This window comes from Acanthochromis polyacanthus, chromosome 5, assembly GCF_021347895.1.
Source record: "Acanthochromis polyacanthus isolate Apoly-LR-REF ecotype Palm Island chromosome 5, KAUST_Apoly_ChrSc, whole genome shotgun sequence".
Lineage (NCBI taxonomy): Eukaryota > Metazoa > Chordata > Actinopteri > Pomacentridae > Acanthochromis > Acanthochromis polyacanthus.
Genome location: NC_067117.1, coordinates 21,895,065 through 21,914,122, shown reverse-complemented (window position 1 = coordinate 21,914,122; position 19,058 = coordinate 21,895,065). Strand labels below are relative to the sequence as shown.

The following is a 19,058-nucleotide window of genomic DNA, read 5'->3' as shown; positions in this document are numbered from 1 at the left end:
TTTACAGTCTTTTTTGTGAAGCTTTTAGAGAGCTCTTAAGATCTTGATGAAAACACATATTTCAATAGCAAATAGACCCCCGATGTCAGAGGGTTTAAATAAGAGGTTACACTGGTCACTCCCTAAGGTCGTTTTAATTTAAAAGCATCTCATCTGGAACCGCTGATTCCCTTCATTCCATGTGACCTATCTGCTTTGTTTCTTTTAATTATGAATATTACATATTTGTGGTTTGTCGATTTTACATTTGATTTGTTTGAGTATAGCTTTTTAATCTGTAGACACTCTTCTAAAGAGGAAGTGTTTGCTTGTTCAGAAATGTTGAAAAGTCAGCAACTCCAGATACATAGAAAGAATACAAGGTGAAAACTTAAAGGCACAAAAAATGAACAAAAAAAATGAAGTTGTTAATTACCAAATTGATCTATACAACCCACAGCCACAAAGCAGCAAAAAATCCACAAATATGTGATAAGCACTGTTCACCTACCTCAGTCATTATTATAATGAGAACAGCACAAGGTTAGGTCCTGGCTGAATGACCTATACCTGTTTGGTATGTGCCTCTGAGTGAATGTCCATCACAAATAACAGTGAATGAGTGAACCTAAATTCAGCTATGACAATGAAGGCCTCACCATTGGGGAAGGAGCCAACAGCAGCAGATGGGACCCCAGCATAGATGCCCCTAAAGCCCCCAGCCTTGTAGAAGCCCTGCTGACTCTGCAGTCTGGTCTTAATGGTGTCCAGGGGGAACAGGGTCAGATCAACACACATCCCCGCACAGCCTCCTGCCTGCAGAGACAGTCACTTTGTGAGACACAATGTTGAAATACACACCCTTTAACCTTAGCGGTGAAATATGTATTCAGTGTTTTTCCCCCTTAAATGTGCATTAACAGAGACGTAAATATAACACCAAAACACTGTAATATTAGCTTTATATGCAGAAAAAAGTTGATTATTTACAAATATAAAAATTAGCTCCGCCCACTAGACTAAATCTAATATTCAACCTGCTCTTTTGTTTTGGTCTCTACCAACTCCTAAAGCAAAAAATATACTCTTTAGCAGGTAACTGCTCCACTGAGCTCACCAGTTAGTTACTATCTTTAAATATGTGCTATTTGTTCTAAGGTAGGTAGACAGAAAAAGTACAAAAAGTGTCAATACTATAAATACCACCATTATTCTATATTACCATTATTAGTATACTGTATGCCTCAGTATTAAACATTATTTTCAATATTTTATTCCCATCCATCTCTCTCTATACACCGCTTTATCCTCACTAGGGTCGCAGGGGGTGCTGGAGCCTATCCCAGCTGACTCGAAGGCAAGGGACACCCTGGACTGGTCGCCAGTCTGTCGCAGGGCTACATATACAGACAAACAATCACACTCACATTCACACCTACGGGCAATTTAGAGTAACCAATTAACCTCAGCATATTTTTGGACTGTGGGAGGAAGCCGCAGTACCCGGAGAAAACCCACACATGCACAGAGAGAACATGCAAACTCCATGCAGAAAGATCCCAGGCCCACCCTGGGGATTCGAACCAGGGATCTTCTTGCTGCAAGGCGAAAGTGCTAACCACTACGCCACTGTGCAGCCCATATTGTATTTCATTGTACTATATTATTTGTACATTATACCACTACTGATGCATTTGTGTTATGTGTCATTGTTGCACCTTGTCAAGACAGGGCAACTTTACTTACAGTTAAAATCCAATATTATTCACGCCTGTGCCAAATTTTGGTTTATAGTGAATTTGTATTTGATCATTAGTGTTGGAAATGGCAAAAAGAAGTGTTGATGAAGTCTGCAATGTTCCATGTCCCGTGTCTGAAAGAAGCGTTTGACTGGCTGCACATCACACTAGTATCCAATCAAAACCGAAGAACAAACATTTTTAATTAAAAGTCTTTATTTGAAAGTTTTCTTTAAAAGGAAAAAACATAAGCAAAGGTATTAAGTAAAGGTGTTATTCTAAATTTGGTACAAAGATTTTATTTTTTGCTGCAAATGTATATGTTTATTTAAATAATATGATAAAGTTGATCACAGCATGGGATATTATTTTACTGTTTGTAAAATTCGAATTTGTTTACTGAAGTCAAACTATTTTGAAACCACATGAAATGTTTTATCACTGATTTTTTTCCGTTTAACAATCTCACAACAGGATATTTGCAGCAGTTACATTATCGTGTATGCTCCTATACAGAAATGTCTCTAAACAGTAAAGTAACTATTAAAATATGACAGCAGGCAGCCAAGTAACAATAAAAGATTGCACAGTGACTATTTATTTGGGTTATTGTGTTATGGGACTTCATGGGTGAAGTTTGTTTTCCTCTCCAGCACATGCATCTCTTCTATTGGACTACAGGGTCGGTCACTTAAATTACTAATAACTTCAATTTATGAAAACGGTTATTTCCAAGACAAATCTTTATATATGATTGTAGCTGTAAACCCGAGAACTATTGCTGTAGCACTACAAAGAAAGTGGGATGACCTTACTTGGAAGACATTTCATATTCATCTTTACTCTGAAATAATTTGAAAATGGTGCAGTGTATCAGGTTACATTCAAAAGATGTTCGAGTAAGAATCCCCGTTTGTTATGGACTTATGCAGCAGGTTACTAGTGTTTTAACTCGTCTAATATATTTTGCATGCAAATTTGTTTAAGCTACAAAGAACTGCTCCGGTGTCAGTTTGTTGCAGGTACATCAGATGATGCTCAGTTATCTAAAGCTCGACTCTCGAAAATGCTCATCTCACCATCAGAGACGCGACGAACTCTCGTCTGTCCATATTCCGCTCTCAAAATCAATCCTTGACAGTCTTGTAACCCGTAAAACAGCAACTGCTGTGCATGTTTGACACTTCACTGAAACCAAAACACGCCTGTCAAGGACGCAGCCATCTTTGCCGAACTACTTCCGCGCGACGTCACGACGCATGCCAATGACGTACGTCGCTCTAAATGTGGTTCATTCAATTTTACCCATGTCACCACTGTTTGCTTCTACAAAGAACAGCACAGAACGAATAAATTACTAAGGAGAGAATGTGCTATAGTGGCATAAATATGCAAATTTTTAATGTGAACAGTTTACATAAAGATCTCTATAACTATCAGCAAATGCATTTATTAGATTTACTAAATATATAGATGAATTTATAAAAACTATATATTTAATTAGTTCTAGCTTATTTTCTTCTTGTGAGTTTCTTATATTGAGTTTGTTTGCACAGCCTAGTCAATCAATAGAGTATATAGAACTGTCTCTCGTGCCACAAAGCTTTTGTGCCTGTTGAATTTGGCATGTTGCTGATGATGATAATGAAATGTTTTATTTGTGGTTGATTCTGATTTTTAGCTGTTTTCAAAGCCATCTTGCCCTTTCATAAGGATGAATAATAGGACAAAAAAAATCTGAATAACTTGTAAAAATGTGAATTAAACAGTATAATACTTTTTTTGCAAACTTTTCAGCTTTGAATAAAGCCCAAACTCAAAAAGTGTGTCTTTCTGTAAGTTTAATTTAGCAACTGCAGATGGACTCACACCAGTTGTTCAGAAATGAGCTGAGAGGAAGGAGTGAAAGGAAAAGAATACAATTTTTTCTTTTACAGCCAAGGAAAACAGGATACAAGTTGGTTAGTGTCTCTGACTGATAGCTTGAACATTCAGGGCCTCCAAACAAGCTCTTTATTGCCATATTTTTGTCTTCGCCTGAGGCAAAGCAAATGGACAGATTAAGCAGGCCATGGACAAGTGAATCCTTTGGTAATTACAATTCTGTTATTATGAAACTAAATGTTGCATCTTTAAAAGAGAAATTTTCCCTGGGTGGTGAAGGAAAAAGCCCAGAGTGGGAAATTTTACTAAGTAAATCATTTTGATCAATTCAGCTTTGTTACTTCTTTGGGGGGAAAAAATAAAATTTTGATGCTGCCCTTACTTTAACAGTACCATAAAAACTGCATCAGAAATTCTGTATGTCAAGGCAGCACCTTACCCCAGTTTACCCTATGTCTTATAGGCACCACATGAGCATGATGTTATGTAGTGACATCTACATTTTGATTTAATTAGAAATTTCCATCATATTTTTCCTCTTTGTGAGCACTTAAAGCTTACACAAGATACAATTTCTGACAATAAAAGTAACACCATCAGAGATTTTAAATGGAAACATAACCACCAGTCAAGACTAATACAACTGATTATTATTAGTAGTAGAGCAATATACAGTTGTTAGCTAGCTGTGATTTTAACATGATTTCAGCAATTGGTCAGTAAATACTAGGAGAAAACAAGTAATGCTAGCTGAATGGCTCACACATAATCTCTAAAAAAATGATGGAGTTCAGTCATAAACACCATCTCTCAGAAGTGGCAATTGTACATATTAGCCAAAAGTAGAATTAACCAAAAAAATAAGCATAGCCTTAGCACAATGGCTAGCACAATACATTAGAAAAGCAAACACCATTACTATAGTCAACAAAGGTATCGAAGGGGTTATTATTGAAGTTTTACAGCGTCTAAACAGCGACGACCTCCAGATATCCTTCATGAGTGTGGGAGTCTCCTCTCTTTGTGCAGTAGATTGTTGAGGTATGAAACAACATGTGTCATGTTATCTAAAATATCGGAAATCTAAGTACCGCAATCAGTTGCAAAACATGGCAAAACATTCAGGACTGGTGAACATCATGTCCAGTGCAATCCTGTTCTACAGAGCCAGACTTCTGAGGCCCCGGACGGTTGGCGAGCTAAAAAGTTGCAGGGGTTCCATAGTGTAGTGGTCATCACATCTGCTTTACACGCGGAGGCCAGCCACGTATACCCGTAGCAGAGAATTTAGAGAGTCAGATGCCGTCCGCCAGGCGTGGGATCGAAACCAGTTCAAATCACATCATGATCAATGTTTGTGTTCAACATTTACGGTAATTACTGTGTGTACAAATGCTGAATTGATCTGAGTAAAACCATTTAAGCACTATTAATCTGTAACTGCACAAAGTCATGCAAAAATATTTGCACCTCAAAATAAATAAGGCATATGAAGGTATATATTGTGCTTAAATTATGTTATAACTACTGCCAAGTAATTCTGTTACCATATAATTCATTAATCATGATATGAATAAGGTTTAAAGAAGAAAATACAGGTTAATTCATGCTTAAAATAGTGCACAAAATGTGCCATCATTGCTTTGCATTTGTAAATTAGGGTGCTTTTGTAAATAAACAGTCAAATTGAATATGTGATAAAATTCTTTTGCAACATTCTGTTGTTTATTTACTAAGTCACACCAGTGTTGAGTTTTAACATTTTTAGTATTATAGCCATTCCACTCTTTGTGTATAATTTTTAATAAGTTTATTGATCAATAACATGATTTATCATTTAAACAGCGCTCAGACTCTATGTTAAAAATTGTAAAGTTTTATGTTTCCCATAGAAATTACTGAAATCTAAGCAAAGGTACTGATTTTACAAAAATACTCATAACTACACAAAATGCTACTTAATTACAGTACAGAGAGTAAATATAACGTGTTTTTTATAATCCTGCTCACTTTTAAGAATACATTGAAAACATATGTAATTATGCATTTTGTACATTGGTGTAATTTTACGATTGCAATATACTGTAAAATATTATTGTGGAATATTATCTGTTGTTGCAGGTTATCTACATGTTGAGCAGAGATCTGTGAATTGTTTCAAGTCAACTGGTGGCCCGACCCTTCCTGAGGATAAAGTAAAGGACAACCAAGGCTGTTCAAACATGCTTAAAAAAAGACACTGAGCTGAAGAATGACAGTCATTATTACCATCTGCTGTGCTGCCTTCCCACCACTGTGGCTGACATTTAACATGTTTTCAAGTATTCTGTTTATTAAATTGATCTAATTTAAAATAACATTCTGCTGTGTGATAATTTAATAGATTCTCACAACAATATTAGATCTCTTGTTAAAAAAACTGGTGAAACTCTGAATAAACTTTATCATAATAATAAACTTTATTTATACAGCACTTTTCAAAACAGGGTTACAAAATAGATAAAAATAAAAGATTAACAAGAGCAAAAAGAAATCTGAGGAATGCTATTTGATGATAAGTGATAATAAATGGTAATTTTAAATAATATGATAATTGCTGGAAATGGAAAAAATCAAGAGTATAAAGAGTTAAAATGACGAAATGGTCAAAAAAAAAAAAAGCATAAAAGTAGCTGAATGCTGAGTCACACTAAAAAGTTATTAGTGATATTATTAAATTGATGAGCCCCTCCTGAAGGACACAAGCATCTTTCCAGGAAAAATGATGACCCCTTTCTTCATTTTCCTATGTACACAGTAAAGCACAAGCATGCAGTAAAGTTATAAACAAGAAAACACTAAATTGGGACAAATTCCGAAGATGGCAGAGTATTTTTTTGCCAAGGCCTGATTATTATATGCAGGGGTCTACAATTAGAAAGCATAACATACAGCTAAAACAAAATACAAATATGACATTAATTCTATAAGAGTATATCAAAATTAACGTGTGGTTTGCAAAGTTTGTTTACACTCTTAGACACAGGAAAATATTTTTGCTGTCCCAAAATCAATAATACCAGGGGTGGAAAGAGTACAAAAACTATTGTGGTTATGTAAAAGTATGGTTATTGTTATGCTTTTATTCTGTGTAAAAAGACAACTTGGCTCTACTTAAAGCCACACAAGTAATGGTAAGGCTTTCTTTATAAAAGTTTCCCTACAGTACTGAGAATATTTAAACTTTCCTGTGTTTTAAATAGTTTAATTTAAATACTTAAATACATTTAATTCAAAATTAAGTATTATAAGGTAAAAATAATAATAATAATAATAATATTATCTGGCCCAAAAAATACCAAAGGGTAGTAGTTTGTCCTGTTACAGTAAATTTAATCACATTATTTCAAATATTCCATTTGAAGACATAAAATTGCATATCCACATACAAAAATAATGCCCTAATAGATACTGCCTCAGTAAAACTGTAAATGTATTTTTTACACTCAATGTGTTTAATTTACTGTAAATTATACAAAAATTGAGAACATTTCTTAAGATTAATCAGATATTGAGTATCAACCTGTGTTTTTTCATATCAAGTATTGTTTCAGCATTGAGTCTCTCAAATGTAAATCTAATATTAAAGCTTAACTCATTTGGTCATTTGGTAACACTAGTTCAGGGAAAATATTGCTCAGTTAAGCTACTATTTTTCACATTTTTAAGATGGCAAATGTCATTGAGTACAATATCCATCCCCCTAGTAAAAGTCACATTTCTGTTTTAAAAACTGTTACAAATCTTACAAAATACACACAAAAACCCGACACAATTACAGTAACTTAAAGTCATGTAGATCGCCGAAATCAATTCCAGTCATGCTCAGAGTTAAAATCAACAGACTACACGATTACATGCTGCAGACTGGCAATCATACAGTAAGAAGAGGGGGCTTTTAAGCGCTACCAAAAAGGGTGAAACAGCGCCCCCCAAATCTCCATAGTGGCCAAAAATATATTACATCCGTACTGTAAGGAACTACCATAGAGAATGAATGGGAAAAGTTAAGCTTAACTATACGTGGCCCGCGTGCAGAAGGTCCTGGATTCAATTCCCAGTGGAATCACAACTTCTCTGAGGAATTCTCAAGTACTCAATATGTCTGGTGTAATTTCAGGTTCAAGCAGTAAGGATGTTTAATGAACATGAAAGCATGGATGAGGGTTGAACCCATGACCTTTGGTTTACGAGACCAACGCCTTACCACTTGGCCACCACGCCTTCACGAATTGTTGCCATTTAGTATGGATGACCAACCCCAGGTCAGGTTACAAACGGTTCATTGTGTCGTTCAGTATCGTTTTAGTTTGCTTGGAATGAGATGGAACTGTTAATGTGAAAGTAAAGTTTGACGGCCTTGTGTTCTTCTCAAAGATGGTCATTGTGATAGGTAGTTAACTGTGTTTCCATTAAGCACAAATCAGTGAAAAGTTAATGCATTTCAAGAGGAAGACATAAAGCAGATAGAATCCAATTCCAATGGGGTGAAACATCTCTGCATTTTGGGACTTGAGTCAAGCAGCTAGTGTTATGTTTCTAAACTTGGTTAAATTTCCTGCTACAATGGTACATCAAGTACTCAATGGAGTGAATGTTTTCCTTTGTCTTGTGGAGTTTTAGGTTCAATTAGTTACAAGTTCATTTTTAACATGAAGGCATGGATGGGGGTTGAACCCATGATCTTTGGTTTACAAGACCAACGCCTTACCACTTGGCCACCACGCCTTCACAAACAGATGCTATTTAGTATGGATGACCTACCCCAAAGGTTGACGGCCTTGTGTTCTTCTCAAAGATGGTCATTGTGATATGTAGTTAACTGTGTTTCCATTAAGCACAAATCAATGAAAAGTTAATGCATTTCAAAAGGAAGATGTATTAAAGGCATTATGGAGGATGTTTTTTTTTGTTGTTTAATTTGTCTGATTCACATAAAATGAATATACTGACCTTTAGTGGACTTGTATGTATGGTCTCTAAAAGAATAAAAATAAATAAATAAATAACTGTGGACATGGCAGGACCTGAAAAGCATCAGCCAATCATTGCGCTCGGACCGAGGCGTTTGGTTTGCTCCCTTTCCTGTCGATCAAAAATCTTCCGGCTCAGGCCTAGTTACGTAGATTACGTACGCCTTGGACTTACGTGTTTTCTGTATGTGTTGCTTTGGTACAGCTTTGTAGTTAGCTGGTGACTTGTTTTGCTCATCGTTTTTTACATAATGGCAGATAAAGATCCAGGGGGACCCAGCCGTAAAAGACAACTTCACGAGTGCTACGCAAGTTTCTGGAGGGGGGCGTTTCTTCGTAAATGTTAAGAGGGGGGAGAGGGAGAGGTTGTATGTGCGCATGCGCATGCTATGTTCACAGTCATAGGAAATTAAATCTCCTCTAATGCCTTTAATGCAGATGTAGTTTGAATCCAATTCAAATGGGGTGAAACATCTCTGCATTTTGGGACTTGAGTCAGTGTCAAACAGCTAGTATTATGTTTCTAAGCTTAGGCTTGGTTAAATTTCCTGCTACAATGGTACATCGAGTACTCAATGGAGTGAATGTCTTCATTTGTCTGGTGGAGCTTGAGGTTCAAATAGTTACAATATTTTTTAACATGAAGGCATGGATGGGGATTGAACCCATGATCTTTGGTTTACAAGACCAACGCCTTACCATTTGGCCACCATGCCTTCACAAACAGATGCCATTTAGTATGGATCACCTACCCCAGAAAGGTTACAAAGGGTTCATTGCCTAGTTTCGTATTGTTTTAGTTTGCTTGGAACAACGAGATGGAACTGTTAATGTGAAAGTTTGACGGCCTTGTATTCTTCCAAAGATGGTCTTTGTGATATGTAACTAACCGTGTTTCCAAAAATCCGTGAAAAATTAATGCACTTCCAAATGAACTGATAGTTATGTAGATCCAAACCCCCTTCAAATGGGTTCTAAATACAGTTGCATTTTGGGGCTTCAAATAAAGGCATGGACGGGGATCAAACCCATGCTTTTTGATTTACAAGACCAACACCTTACCATTTGGCCACCACAAGAACATTGCATTCCAAAACTAGAAAAGCACTCAGAGAGCGCAGACCTCCGCCAAGGATATTGACATTCCCACAGAGAGGAAAACAGGAATCCAATGCAGTAGAGGCTCATGAGCTGGAATTGAACCTGAATCTCTGACACAGTTCTGTTTACAAATCACCTTCTTAACCAGTTGAGCCATCTGGACACCTTGTTCCAATTTGTTGGACGACATACTAACCTATGATGTTTTTGTCATATTTTGGACCACATACTAAAACATACTAAAAAAATTCAAAGTGATCCAGAATCCAGGATCCTTTCCAGATTGCCACCAAAATTAAATCAGCTCTTCCTCTTACTATAGTCTACATCCCCTCAAAATTTCATCTGAATCTGAGCAGGCGTTTTTGAGTTATCTTGCTAACAGACAGACAGACACACAAACGACAGGTGTCACATAACCTCCTTGGCGGAGGTAATGAAGGTGCAATGATGTAGATGTAGTATCTATCGGTTCAAATGGGTTATTATCCGGCTGCATTTTGGGACTTCAGTCAGTGTAAAACAGCTATGAAAATGGAAATACTCAAGTATAGTACAAGTAACTCAAACTATAGTTCAGTAAGATTCTAAAACATATAGTTATTTTCCACTGCTGTCTTTTAATGTAATCCCAGCAGTTATGAAGCTCAGTCTGTCATGTAATGAACTGTCCATTTGTCAGTCCCCTTCCAGTGTTCTGGCTAGCAGGCTGGTTCATGGTAAGACTGGGATTTTTTTGTCTGCATAATTCAAAGTCTAAATGCTTTTTTCTCAAAACATCCCTCATCGTCTGGGCCAGGGATCTTTCTGCATGGAGTTTGCATGTTCCCCCAAGTGAGGATAAAGCGGTGTATAGAGAATGGATGGATTGATGGATCCCTCATCGTCAGACCTCTTGTCTTCATAAACTTCATGGGACTCACCTGAGTGAGACTCACACAAGTGAATAGGTCTTTGTATTGATAAGAAAAAAAGGGCTTCATCCTGAGCTCCCTATAACACTTCAATCTCATCACTGACAACACCAGAGGGCAGGACAGCTAATTTAAAGTAACCTATGATAGTGTGAAGGTGTAACAGCTTTTATTAGACCACCATAATGTATAAAAGAATAACAATGCAATGTGTCTATGTGACCTACCTTCACACATCCCTGTTGTCATGCCACAACTGGCCTTATATTCCTGCGTCTCACCTCATCCCTCGTGATGCCTTTGAGTGGGTGTGCTCAGGTGAGTTTGTTCTTTTCCAGTGACGCACCGACTCGGTTATTTATGGGCTGCTGTCAGCCAGGCAGCGCCTCCTATTAGGGAAGAGCAGGCGAGGGGCCACCACCTTTTTATTCAGCCCGGACCCAATGATGTCTGGGCTGAGTGCGCCCAGTTTGATGCTCGATGCCCGTCATCCATCTTGTTGAAGCGGGTCTCACAGGGATCCCGTTGGCTGTGAGCCCCAGCTGGATCTAGACTGGACTGCTGTCTTGATCTGTATTAAGCCTGAGGACGGCAATAGCATCACATAGACTCTGCTTCTGGCTCTTTTATTGTCTCACTGCAAAGCTTTATAAGGCAGAGTTCAGGGTAAAGATTTCTTTTTTGCTGTGGTTTCTTTTACTTGTGTTGTATAACCATGTTTTTACTCTGTAGAGCGAATGCATTGGTCATTCATTGTGCTGCTGATTTTACATTACAGCCCATCCCTGAGGCAGACTTAAGTTGTCTGTCAGCATAGTCAATACAGCACATTAATTCCATGCCATACCTGAAATTGATTTTTTTTTCTTCGCATTGTTGTCGAGATGTTCGCATTGTCCAGAGTCCTGTCAGTTCCATCATGTAAAGCCATTTATCACTCTGTCACAGCATGTCCTTGGTTATTGGGATTTTTGTCATTTCTGCTACAGCTCCTGTTTGCCTTTAAATCTTAATACATTGTCACCAAACCTCCAGGTGGCATTTAAACTGTATGGTTAAGTTTTTTAGACTTCACCACTTTGGATAAGTTTCTCAGTAGGTTTTTTCCCCCCTGAAACATTCTTGTGGAGTTTTGTTTTAAGCGCTTAAGTTGGCTGACTCTTGCTTCTGACCACTTTATTTCTTAGCTAGTGATGAAAAGTTTACATTTTAACACTTGCAAGCTACTTCCCCACTTCACCTCACGTGTTCCTGAATGGCTTCAACTAGATACATGTCTGGAACACAGCTTACACTTTGAGGTCAAGAAGAACTTGGTATTAGACCAGAACAACTCTACACCGGTACGGTCCGTGACTTTTTGATGAAAGCAGGTGAATTTATCCATAGAACTGAATGCGAAAGCCAACTGAATGAGAGAAGGAGTGCTCAGTTACCCCTGTGTAAGGTCAATGAGAAGCACCTAGAGTCTGGGCAGATTTGCAGGGAGCACCATTGATCTTGACCCACTCAGAGTATGATCTCAGAGATAAAAGGGAGGAGACGAGAGGGGAACTTATTCCCTGTCAGCCACAAGTCAGCAAAGGGCAATTCTAGCCTGCAGGCTGTCTTTGAAAAACTGAAGGGCAAAAGCACGGAGGATTAAGCTACGAGGAGGGGAGGGAGAGAAATGCAAGCAGCCATGAGGTTTATTGTAATAACACAGAGCCAACATCTATTGGTTTCGCTCCCCTTTAGAGGCATGTCTAGGTGACAGCCGGAATGAACTCGGAGTCAAAAGGTTATGTGACTTGCGCAGGTGAGAGGGTGTTCAGAGTTCCATGTGAAGTTTTCATACACTTTTTATTCTGCCTGCTAATGTGTGTGTATGTGTGTTTAGGGCATGACAGATTGCTTACATTTTAATAGTTTAAATGAATTTTCATTTTTAATGCCGATTTTTTTCCTTTGGACACAGTTACAGACCAACCTTTGTCATTTTTTTTCTCATGTGCGTAACTCCAGAAAGCACCATCTGTAATGGTCCGTTATTTGTGAGCTGAGAGGAACACACATCTTGACTCTGACACGGCGCTATTATTCATGAGACAGGGTGGTCGAGCAGCGCGGCAAACTTCAGCCTAAACATAGCTCCTGCTCATTAGCCGGCCTAACATTTGCATCATTAGGACACCACAACAGCAGGGGTAGAAGGAAATGCGACTAAGCACCTTTCATATAACTCTTCGTGTTTACCCTCAGGATGATAGGCTACATGAGTCTGTGACAGGGTGGGGGGTGGGTGTGGGGTTTGGCCATACTCAAAACCAAGCGAGGAGGGAGGTGACAAGGGGAGCGGAAGGAGGGAGGTGAGATAAAGGGAGTAAAGGAGAAGAGAAAGGTTAGAGAGAAAGCGGAGAATAAAAGAACATTCATTATAAATTCACTGAATCGACAAGCTGTCAGGCTGTGCCGCCGTCCATGTTGCGCCTAAGCCTGCACGGCACTATTGACTCCTACGTCACAAGCAAACTTCTCTCTCCCTTTTCTCACCTTCGGTTGCATCCACATCACCTGTTTCTGCTATCTGCTCTCGGGATTGACCCCCAAGAGCCTTGCAAAGCCGTGTCATCATCCCATCTTTCCCTTCCGATTTTCTCCCCCCGTCCGCTCCCTCATCCCTGCTGGGCCGCCAGTGAAATATGAGCCGCCTGTAGCATATTGATCCCTCGCCCAGCTTCTGCCTAAAGATAGATAGATCACAGACAAGGCGAAGAACTCTTGATGCCTTCTCTTCTGCTTTTGCAATGGCTTTTGCTGGTTGATATGGATTCTTGTGATCAATTTTACCACGATGCACACTCGTGAATCCCCCGTGTCAGGGTGTCAGTAAGTGCAGGTGAGCTGAGCAAAGGGCTGTCACGCAGAGTGAGCTGTGATGGCCTTCAATTGGTCAGGAGATGTATCATGTTGTAGATGTCTAGTAGCCACAATAGAGGCATCACTTGTCAGGACCTCATTCACATTCTGTTATAGGTCATAGATGAAATTCTGATTTTGACACTTTAGGGACAATATATTACTGTATTATTTTCTGTTTTGCCGCTTGTATTTTTAAACACGGCATTCATGTACAAGGTTACCATTGACACATTGATTGTAATGACTTCAATCATTATTGGTTTAGGAGTTAAGCCCTTTCTAATTGCATTAGTTCCTGCCACATTTCATACTCAGACTGGAGGACTGTGTCAGAGCTTCTACTCACACTCAGACTGTTAAACAGACAGTTCCACTGAAGGATACTGTATTTATTCCTTGCCTCAAGGTTATGTACTTGTTGCAGTGTTTTAGTTATTTTTTGTGCATTTCTGGTGACACTTTGTGCTCTGTTTTCACATTTTTAGACACAAGAATTGCTTTTAGTGTACAGTGGCAGAGGTGTAAACTATCAGGACGCTATGTGTCCTGATGTATGTGATAAAGAAAAAACCCTCAAGTCTCTTGTTCTGGAGTGGCATACTTAAAGTAAAATTTTAAGTAAACTTAAAATTTTGTAGAAATGAATGACCCTACCCTTCATTAAGACTTTTATTTAACTCTAAAACTAATGTGAGACCCCAGACTGTACACGTTTTACTGAACAACATAACCATGCACAGAAAAAAACAGATTTTACTTCTTTTATAAAATTTGGTGAACAAAGGTGGAATTATTATTATTATTATGATGATGATGATGATGATGATGATGATGATGATGATGACGACGATGATGCAGAATCTGTTTCTGAATCCAACATGCATGTATGAGTTACTTCAATATGGGCTGCAGAGGAGTGGGTGGAGATGAGTTTTTAGGATTTAAATCAATGACTGAAGAGGGACTTTAACTTTTGTGCCTAACCTACTTGGTTCCTCATATATAACATAGGCTCACATAAACACACCTATTCTCACAGCACTGTGTCAGGTACTATACATAAATATTTCCATATGAGGTATTACACCAGGATGTTTTGTTTAAAAATATGCCTGTGTAAAAGCAAAAGCTTGTAGAGGTATTAATCAGTAATACAAAAAATAGAAAAAAAAAGATCTATGCAAGTTTGAAATATTTTCATGATTACACTTTGTGCAAATTATGATCGTTTAGATTGGTTGGTTTCTTGACTGTGTGATTTTGGATGGATGTTTGTAAATGCCTACAATTTATAAATCAAATCAAATGTGATCTCAGATTTAAAAAAACAAAAACAAAACAAGCCAGCAGGTTGAAGCTTCTTTCTAGAAATGTGCTGACTGGTGTAAAAGGAGGGGAAATGTGCAGCTAGTCTCCTCACAGAAAGCATCTACCACAAAATTATCTCAAAGGAGCTACAGTATCTATTTATCACAACTAGTGTGGCTGACTTTCTCCTTCTGCTGGTATTAACTGACTGGCCTTTTGCTGCTCTGGCTCCTAGTCACAGATGACACCTGCATTTGTCATGACCTAAGCACTGAAGAAGCAGAAAGTGAGAGCATCCAAACTGCAGTACTTCACACAAAGCTGCAAAATGAATCATGGGAGCTTTGTTTGTAGCATCCTGTACTGTTTGATAAATCACTTCACCAAGTTTCACTTCTTTATAATTCAGCCTATTGCTGCCTTTTGCATTTTCTACTGAAGGATGCACTTCTACCGTACAGTATGGATTACATACTGGGGAATTTTGTTGCTAGTTCTCATCTACCAACAATTTTAAACCAGTAAAACAACATTTTCTTCAGCGATCCCTATTTTGCATACTTTGCTCCTTTCCCATTACAGAATATTGTGTAAGCTCCACACACCCCGCTGACTTCACTAATGCTGTTCTGTCTTTTTAGCCTAAGTGGCAGATTTCCCTGCCGAGCCTGACTGTCCTCTAGTGGCCGATGCCAATTCCAATAGTTTAGCTCTCCGTAAAGTCCAATAGTGCAACAATGCACAGCTTTCTCATGCATGCCGTCAATGGAAAACTAAAACAACAAAAACCAGTTTGGAAAGACTTAAACAATTATATGTAACTTTCTAATTGCTTGTCTTCTTCAATCTGATACATTCAAACATTATAAACTCATTACTCCCCCCTGAGGCCGGAAGGTGGAACATACATGTATAGATTGCTGAAAAATTAAGATCTGGTGGAGGTCATTTCCCCATCAGTCACAATGAGCAACACTGAGCCATGGGACACCACTCGGAGAAGCACTGGGGTGCAATGCTGTCCTTGTAATGTAAGTGCCTTTTGCACCATTTCACCACATGATACTTGTGAAGAAAAAAAAAAGAACAACCCCTTCTGGGAAATCCAATGCCCGTCCAATGAGTTTTCTCTGATGAGGAATGATGCTCAGTTTGAAGACCGGTTGCTTTTTCCCCGTGAGTGCAAATGTCAAACAACTGCTTCCCTGTAGCAAGAAGCCTGATTGCTGTTTCAATCCACTTCTCATTCTACAAGCTTCCCGATGCAGGTAGAGCACACTAAAAGTTTGTTCTTCTTCCTTCTAGTTCAGCTAATAAACCTAACACACTGTCAGGATCTGCAGTTTTGATGTTCTCCCTATCATTGTTCCTCTGACTAAAAAGGGCTGAAACTTCCCCTGCGATGGACAGTGTCATGTACGCAGTTGAAGTGCTAATCGGCCACACTGTGTTACATGCTCAGCAGCACAGGGAGCAGACGTGAACAAGTAGATTTCATTTTCGCTGGCAGTCATGCCCTTCAGGTATAGCCGCAGATGGATCAATAACCTTGTCCCCCGTCTCAGCCAGAATGAGAAGTCTTGGAGTGGCTGTCGTGGCAAACGCGTGTACAGAACTGTTCGCTTTGTACAGATCGATCGAGGACATGCACGTCAAATAGGAGAGGAGGCCTGGGATAGCGTATATGTGCGTGTATGTGTGTGTGTCCATATTCCATGGAGGCATCCCTATTGCCTCCTCTGTGGGTCAATGAAGATGGAGGAGCTGCATTACAGTAAAATATGCACAAACATGCTTGTCAATCCACTCCTATCTGGAGCATAATAGAAATATGGATCTGTATCATAAGGCCTCTGTCACGCTGACATTTGATTCATCCCTTCATGAGCTGATACAATGGCTCCAATTTGACACTTTTAGTAATATGAAAATGTTCTAATTGTTGATGTAAATGCTGCTGAGAAAACCCATAAGGGAGATCTATTAAAGATGACACTTTAACATTAGCATGGCCTTCTCTTTTCACCACGTTCATCTTCAGGTTACATCGGAGAACTTTGCGAGTGTCTGAAAATTAGAGCCTCATCCAAACTGTGATAGTGATCATCTCCTCGCCCTGTTGCAGACGATGATTATGATTCAGCAACATAAATGCTACATCAGATTGTCCTCTGCTTGCAAATGATGACCTTTAAATAGCAGAGAGTGAGCACTAAGGGAAAAGCTAACCTTTGGATTTGAATAACATCTGGACAGCTTGGGCTGCTCTACTGCAGTGTCAGAGTGCCACCTAGTGGTTTAATGCTGTGTGGAAATTCCCTTTGTGTGAAACCTGGATAATATATTTCATTAGATTTGATTGATTTGAAGTGAGATCATGTTTTGAGTCTTTTTCTGAGTACGATGGGATTGATGTGCATTGAAATTATTGAAAATATTAATGGGGAGGATGAGAAGCTACTGTTAACATACAATAGCTAATGGGGGTAGAAAATAGACAAAAATGCACTCAAAAACACATTTTATTTCACAATTTTAGAGATAATTGCATAATGACATTAAGCAAACAAAAGCAAACACGATTCATCCATTACAGTAAAACATGCCTAATTTAACTGACACAGTGTCATAAAGTCAAAATACCATCCATTATCCCTGCATGTATAATTCATCTTCTTTCAATTTATCAGCTGTCAAGCATTATGTATTGTGTCTTTTCGCTCTTCAACGCATGGGAGTGCTCCCATCAAGCCCACGACAGCAGGAAAGTCTTTTGGGACCAGTGTACTGGATTGTGTGATAATAACCAATTAACATGCTAATTTCACTGTGCATCTTTGCAGTAATTGCCTCCATCAATATAACTGAGACAGGGCAGCCTTCATTTGTAGAACACATTCTTGAATTTTTTAAAACATTTTTTTATGATTTCGAGATCCGTTATGATATATAATGGGTGACACAGAGTAGTGTTGGGTGACATAACACAACTGGTGGGACTGTCTTTGTTCTCTTTGAAAAGAATTTATTGACATAAATTAACAAATGTTAGTGTCTCTACCTGACACCCTCTCAGTTATACACAAATCTTATGCAATCTGGTTGCGTTAAACCTGCCACTGGAGATTCTTTTGTTTTCCATGTATTAATGTAGACATGCTTTCTACATTTATGGTAATGTAGAACCCATCTTTGACCTGTTTAGGAGCTGAACTGGCAGCCCACTAGGAACAACCCAATAGAAGCCTTGTCGCCCTCCTGACACTTTGCTTTCCTGTACATCTCCAGGCCGAGTCAAAACGTCTTACCTTATAGGAATCTGTGATCACGGCTGCTTTTCTGCAATCTTTAATCCACCCAATCATTAAGGTGAGCTTCTTTTAAATCACTCCATCAACATTCATGCAGCTCCTGGAAAAAGGAGACCTCATTAGATAGCAACCTCCTGTTGAACACTGCTTTATATCTCCAAGTTAAATCAGTCAGAAAAAAAAAACATCCACTTCACAGGGATTAAACAGTGCCTTTAATCTCAAACAACTACTGAAATCAAAGTAAGCTCTATGGGAATGTAAATGTTGCAACCTTTCCCTTTTTAATGCAATACCGGTCAAAATCATGCGAAGTTCTTTGCACTGTTAGGTAGTTTGGGTTTTCTTCCTGGTATGCAAGACATACAATTAATGAGTTTACAAGGAAGTGTAAAGACACAGCCAGGCATCTACAGGTTCCCATTGCTTTTCATCAAACTCATTATCAGCTGTTATCAATCTAAAACACACAACAGACAGAAAATCACTAACATCCCACGCCAACAAAAATCTGAGCAAAAAGCTCAAAAGCACAGTCCTTGAAGTCAGTCCAGCATCAACAGAATCTGAAGACATTGCCAATTTTAAATGAATAAAGAAAAAGAAATAAAAGATGCATCATTTGCCGTGAAAAGCACAGCAAACAATATCAAAAGAACTGCAGAGTTCTTGAAGCTTAATGACCACGCTACCGAACACATCTGCTAACGATATGGCCTCATTGTTCACCGTAAGATTGAAAGAAGTTTAAAAAATACTCTCCAGTGTAACGCATATTTTTTTAAAGAGTTGCATATGTATGGTCACCTACATTAAAGAGGTTACATTTACAGACACAACAAATATCAACACCACACAAAGGCTGTGATTTAGAAATTCTCAGTATGACGGGCAAAGAGGAAATTGAAG

The 19,058-nt window shown here is 38.6% G+C and overlaps 1 protein-coding gene and 3 non-coding genes across 4 annotated transcripts in view; all 4 read right to left on the bottom strand.

Annotated features, from left to right (window-relative positions):
* slc25a26 (solute carrier family 25 member 26) overlaps positions 1 to 2,962 on the bottom strand; it is a 68,345-nt gene extending 65,383 nt beyond the window's left edge. Inside the window, exons 1-2 of the mRNA XM_022219518.2 lie at positions 2,798 to 2,962; positions 639 to 795 (exon numbers count right to left, since the gene is read on the bottom strand). Of these exons, the coding sequence (XP_022075210.1) occupies positions 639 to 795; positions 2,798 to 2,830 (190 nt within the window). The 5' untranslated portion in view covers positions 2,831 to 2,962. The remainder of the gene's footprint in view (positions 1 to 638; positions 796 to 2,797) is intronic.
* A 4,831-nt stretch (positions 2,963 to 7,793) lies between these two features.
* trnat-cgu (transfer RNA threonine (anticodon CGU)) lies at positions 7,794 to 7,865 on the bottom strand. Its single transcript has one exon. It is a non-coding gene; the product is annotated as a tRNA-Thr (tRNA).
* Positions 7,866 to 8,297: 432 nt separating this feature from the next.
* On the bottom strand, positions 8,298 to 8,369 carry trnat-ugu (transfer RNA threonine (anticodon UGU)). The gene has a single exon. It is a non-coding gene; the product is annotated as a tRNA-Thr (tRNA).
* Positions 8,370 to 9,258: 889 nt separating this feature from the next.
* trnat-ugu (transfer RNA threonine (anticodon UGU)) lies at positions 9,259 to 9,330 on the bottom strand. The gene has a single exon. It is a non-coding gene; the product is annotated as a tRNA-Thr (tRNA).
* Between the last annotated feature and the right edge of the window lie 9,728 nt (positions 9,331 to 19,058).